This window comes from Orycteropus afer, unplaced genomic scaffold (assembly GCF_000298275.1).
Source record: "Orycteropus afer afer isolate SDZICR_OR568_19922 unplaced genomic scaffold, OryAfe1.0 scaffold00032, whole genome shotgun sequence".
Taxonomy (NCBI): Eukaryota; Metazoa; Chordata; class Mammalia; order Tubulidentata; family Orycteropodidae; genus Orycteropus; species Orycteropus afer.
This window is the reverse complement of record NW_006921619.1, coordinates 15,455,887-15,461,993: the sequence shown is the minus strand read 5'-3', so window position 1 is coordinate 15,461,993 and position 6,107 is coordinate 15,455,887. Positions and strand designations below refer to the sequence as shown.

Genomic DNA, 6,107 nt, shown 5'->3' with positions numbered 1-6,107 from the left:
CCCCCCCCATCCCTGGTAACCAACAAAGAAAGTTTCCTTCCATATATAAACTTTTCCTTGACTTTTTATAATAGTGGACTAATACAATATTTGTCCTTCTGTGACTGGCTTATTTTACTCATCATAATGTCCTCCAAGTTCATCCACATCAGATGGTGTTCTGCAGATTCTACGTTATTCCTTAGGGTTACATACTATCCCATTGTGTGTATGCACCACAGTTTGTATATCCATTCCTTGGTTGATAGGCACTTAAGTTGTTTCCATCTCTTTGCTATCATGAATATTACTGCAATAAACATGGATATGCATATATCTGTTCATGCCCTGCCTCTCACTTCTTCAGGATATATACCTAGTAACAGGATTTCTGGGTGAAATGGTATTTGTATTTCCAAATTTTTAAAGAATTGCCATACCTGTTTCCACAGTGCTTATATCATTTTACAGACTACCAGCAGTGTATGAGAGTCCCAATCTCTCCACATCCTTTGTTATTTTCTGTCTTGTTGAACTTTGCTATTAATGCTGGGGTGAGATGGTATCTTGTTGTTTTGATCTGCATCTCTCTAATGGCTAATGATTGTAAATATTTCCTCATGTGTTTGTTCATTGCCTGAATATCTTCCTTGGTGAAGTAGACTGAGAGAGCCTTTCATCTACTTATGTATTTATCGATCAGATATAATGAAACCTCTGTCAAATGTCAGTAACTCTTCTGAAATATAGCAGTGACCAAGGACACAAGGTGCCCTGTCATGGAGCTTATGTTCCAGAGGAAGGAGACAGACAACTGATGAGTTAAAAGAATAAATAAGAGATTTTCGGATAGGGTTAAGTGCTATAAGAAAAATGGGGCAAAGTAACTGATTTGATAGTAAGGGGGAGAGGTGGCAAACTGTGAGGCCCCTTAAAAGAAGTGACATATGAGCTATAACCTAAGGACAAGAAGAAGCCAATTGTGATGGAGGGCTGAGGAAGAGTATTCTGGGCAGAGAATACCTTGCAAAGGCCCAGAGACAAGGGAGCTCAGAGTGATAAGAAACAGAAAGAAGGCCAGAGTGGCTGAGACATGCTATGCAAGAGGGAGAGGGGTGTGGGAAGTGAGCAGTTGAGAAACACTGTCCTGAAGCTAAAACAGGCAGATTCTATACACCTGTTAAGAAATGTGAATTGTATTCTGTGTCAGGAAGCTATTGTGGTCCTCTACCCTATACCTAATCCCTGATCCCAGCCCCAGGGAGTTACAGGATATGAACAATTACTTTAGCTAACATGTGGGTTTAGACTAAAGGAATAAGAGAGAAGGTGAAAAGATGTGAGAGTTTTGAAATGCAATTTGGAGGTTGATCAACCAGATCTGACGGGTTGATGGGGGTGGGGGGAGGTGAGTCGGAGAAAGCATAGGATATAATGAAAACCGAGTTCAAATCCCTGGGTGCTGCAAATGGTTACTAAGCTCGGCTGCTAACCGCAAGGTTGGCTGTTTGAGTCTACCCAGAGATGCCTCGGCAGAAGAGTCTGGTATTTTACTTCCAAAAACTCAGCCACTGAATACCCTATGGAATACAGTTTTAGTTTGACATCCATGAGGTTACCATGACTCATGAGTTGACTTGAAGGCAACTGGTTGGTGAGCAGTGAGTACGGAACTTAGATGGTCTGATATAAGTGAGGAGGATCCATTAGAAAAATGTGGGATTGGGAGTGAAATAGATCAGTTTGGAAGTTGCTGAAGCAAGTGAGTCAAGAGATGGGGCACGTGAGGATGGGTTTAACCTAAAGGTTCTCAGGCAGGGGAGATTTCACTTCCTCGAGGACATTTAGCTAGGTCTGGAGACATTTTTGTTTGTCACATCTTTAGGGCAGGTGCTACTGGCATCTAATGGTTAGAGACCAGAGATGTTGCTAAACGTATTACAATACATAGAACAGCCCCCACAGCAAAGAATTATTCAGCCTAAAATGTCAAAATTGCAAAGTTGAGCAACACTGGCCTGAAGCTAAGACAATAGTTATGAGCACTGAAGAGAAAACGGTAGAAGTAGGAGGTAGACTACACAGCAGAAGGTGATATTTTAGAAGCAAGAAACCATCGTCAAACTTTTAAACAGGGCAGATGGGTGGACAATGTGGTCTTTTCTGCAAGAGGGAGTAAGTGAAGAATAGAGGAAGTCTGTGGGGAGAAACTGTTGAATTTTGTTTTAGACACTCTACTGATTTGACAGTGGCTGTGGGACTATCTCTGTTTTTGTTGAACATATAATACTCCTCCTCAGGAGAAAAATCTTGTAAAGTAATTGCTTAGGGCAGAGAAGTTGGGAGAAGGGACCTGTCTGAGGGTGAAGATGAGGTTTAAACCATGACTAGATTCAGCACCAGTCCATATACAGATGGATGCCTGCAAGTGTTTGGGAAGCAGCTGCCACTGCGGCTGATTATTATGCTTGTAACAGAAATGTGTAACTTGTCTTTTTTGCAGGAACGAATACAGGCTGATGAAGTGATCGCAATCCTAGATCGAGAACAGCAAGGAAAACAGGAGCTGAATATCAACCCCAAAGATGAGCTATAGAAAATGAGAAAGAGTGTTCTATCAAATATTTATTTAAATTGTTAATCTAATGAGAACCTTTTTATTTTTGTACAGAGCCGTGGTATAAATTAACAGGTTAATATGAGTCACCAAATCTCCCTTCTGTTCCTAAGGATGCTTGCTTTGCCTCACTCAGCCTATCTTTCTTGGATTTTCATTAATTCATCTCTCAAAGCCCAATCACCCCCACCCCAACACACACACACACACACACACACACACACACACACACACAATTCATTTGCTGCAGATTCAAAAACTCAAACAGAAAAAAATAAGTTTGTTCTTGATGAAGCTACAGCTCTCATGTGTGTACCAGTTCTAAAGTTAGTGTGATTTGGTCACAGACCTTTCTGCCTCTCTGCCTTTAAGTCACCTTTTTTCACCTCACTGAAGGCCATGAATTCACGCTCTCTGGAGTCAGCTCTGCCTTGAGTCTGGGGAGACCCTGGGAGAGTGAGGGCTTTGAACCAGTTTGATCTGGTTCAATCATGGCTGATGAAGCAAAATCAGAACAAACTGGAGTTTTAAATGTTGGATAATAATAACCACAATGGGAAAAATTATGGGTGGAGGTCCTAGAATGGAAGACTCCTAAGAGGCATAGTAGGAGCTCTGGTGGTATAGTGCCTAAGGTATTTGACTGCTAACCAGAAGGCTGGCAGTTCAAACCCACCAGCCACTCCTCGGAAGGAAGATTGGGCAATCTACTTTTGTAGTGATACTGCCTCGGAAACCCAAAGAAGGGTCACTATGAGTCGGATCTGACTCCATGGCAGTGAGTTTGTTTTTTTTTTTTTTTGGTTTAAGAGGTGTAGTGAGCCCTTTCAGAAGTCTGATGCAGGAGATTTGTTTATTGCCAGCACTCTAGGGCCTGTGGTGGCACAGTAGTTAAAACATTTGCCAGCTAACCAAAAGGTCAGTGGTTCAAACCCTCTAGCTTCTCTGCAGGAGAAAAATGAGGCAGTCTGCTTTGGTAAAAATGTATAGCCTTGGAAACCCTATGGGGCAGTGCTACTCTGTCCTTTGGGCTGCTATGAGTTGAAATCAACTTGATGGGCAGTGAGTTTGGGATGGAGAATGACACGCATTCAAAGCCATGTGGTTGGCTGTCATTTTTGAGAGAGGCACCACTGTTTCCAACTCTGTTTCAGGAGATTTGGTTGCTATGCAATATAAATTCTGCCCTTGTTTCTAAGTAAGAGGGAGATTAAGTTTCTAGCAGGGTGTCAACCTGTAATTTTTCCCATTCCAGTTATTCTTCCAATTCACCCACATTTTATAAATTTGGGTCCACTCTGGTTTCTCTTTGTCAGACATGACTAAAGTGGTAAGAACCATTCAAAGCCCTGAGCACAGTCCTCATTGTCTCAGCTATCATTGGCCAAAGGGTCATCCAGGCTCTGAGAAGGAACCACTCTGATGAGTACTGGACAAGACAGAGGAGCCCAGCAGGGGCTTCCTTTCCAGGGCCTTGATGGAGTTTTGGGCTCTGGTATTTTCACCAGACAACAGATTTACACTGGAAGCTTCGAATCACCCTCCACAGTGCTCTGGAAAGGACTGCCCTATGAGCTATGTCTTTAAAAAAGTCATTTATAGGCTGGAATAGAAAAGCTCTTCACCCCAGTGACTTTGGAGGAAAATCTTGAACGCCACCTGCATCAGGACACCATTGTCAGGTTGCCTGAGATGGGGGTCTACTAGTGAAAAGGGACGTTCTGTACTTAAGTAAGAAAAGTTGATTTCTTCTGATTGATTCTAGTCTTCGTCTGCATATAGTTTGGTGCCCCTCTTCTTTGCTGCTGTCCAGCACTTGGATTGGTGCTTGTGTCCTATTTGTTTAATAAAGGGAGCCTTATTTTAATATGTGGCATTTGTGTTTATTCTCCCTAATATTTTGGCTCATCTTTAGATAATAGTTTTGTGATTTCACAGGAATTGTGGGACAGCTCAGGGGCAAGGCGGGCCATTGCTAGCTTTGCGACAGGCACTCCAGCACCTGAAGGAAGATGGGAGCACTACTTTTGAAGAAACAGTGATGGCTGGCAAGCACAGGTGTTATGCCAGAGATCGTCTGGTCCCTGGCCCCAGTCCTAAAAGGATGCTGCAAAAATATTATTCAGTGAGTGTGGGGCTGTGCTGGCCTAAGAGAACAGGCCAAGTTGATTAGCAGGGAAGAGTCGCCTTCATGATGAGCAGTAACAGGGCTAACTCTTAAGAAAACTAGCAATCAATACATTTTCTAAAATTCAGATTTACTTTCTGCTATTTATGATCTTGATTACTGTTAAAAAAGCTTTCATACTTTGAGACTGAAAAATTGATCATAGTGATTTACATGTCATCTGTTTCCCACCAAACATTATGGTTGTGTTTTCATCATGAAGATTGGAGAGAGTGTTAGATTTTAATCCCAGACCTATCTGATAGAATGTGCTATATGACCCAGAATTAGTCTCTTTCCCTTTCTGGGCTTCAGCGTCTGTTTTTGAAAATGACAGAATTGGTTATAATTATTTCCAAATCCCTCCCTGTTGCTGTAAATACAAAACAAAGCAAACCAAAGATGAACCTGATTTTAGAAACATTCACAAATACAACCAAATTTATTTCTGCTAACATTTTGCAAACTGTGACCTAAAAGTTCCTGAGCCTTGAAAAAGTAGATTGCTATTTGTTTGCTCTGCCACTGGGAAGAGTTTGCATGCACTCAGATTAGCTGAGAAGGATCTGGCCCAAGCCCATTGCCGTCAGCTTGATTCTGACTTATAGTGACCCCCATTGGGTTTCCAAGGTGGTAAATCTTTACGGAAGTAGATTGCCTCATCTTCTTTCCACAGCGTGCCTGGTGAGTTTGAAACCACCAACCTTCTGGTTAGCAGTCAAATCCCTTAGGCACTGAGCCACCCGAGCTCCTTGAGGAGGATCTGGGGAAGGATCTAATTTCTGTTTTCTGGCAACAAGGAATCAACAAAGAAAACAGTCCTTGTTCTTTGCATTCCTACTTCCTGGGTACAGTGTTCCCCTGGGAGAGGCAGGGACTTGAGGATAGATTCTGGTGCTCTGCCCCAGAGAAACTGGGTGAAAATCTCAGTAGACATGCTTGTGTTAGATGTGCATCTTGTGCCATTTACTGACAATGCAGAGTAGTTATTCCTGCTTTGCAGGTTAACCATGTTGTTTTACACCCAGGGCATCATGCATACACTAAAGCATTTATTATTTTAATCTGCTCCACATCAAGCCATACATAATTTTAGTCACATATTTAGGGAGTGCTATCAGACAACTTCAAAAACTCAAGCTCAGAAATTATAGTATGTGTGCCCTGCAGACCCTTATGTAGAGGGATGAAAAGCCCCTAAGAATTTTTGTAGTGTTCAGAGCTGCAAGAGGGCATAGAAATCATAATTCAATCCCATCCTTCACTGTGGGAGAAAACTGAGGCCAGAGATGGGAAAGATTATTCCACAGTTACAAAAGTTGAGCAGGCAGATTAGGGCTAAAG

At 42.2% G+C, this 6,107-nt stretch overlaps 1 protein-coding gene across 1 annotated transcript in view; it reads left to right on the top strand.

The window, feature by feature from the left end:
* The window catches only part of P3H2 (prolyl 3-hydroxylase 2), a 256,762-nt gene extending 254,187 nt beyond the window's left edge, over positions 1-2,575 (top strand). The window contains exon 15 of the mRNA XM_007936013.2: positions 2,483-2,575. Coding sequence (XP_007934204.1) covers positions 2,483-2,575 — 93 coding nt within the window. The remainder of the gene's footprint in view (positions 1-2,482) is intronic.
* Positions 2,576-6,107: the final 3,532 nt, after the last annotated feature.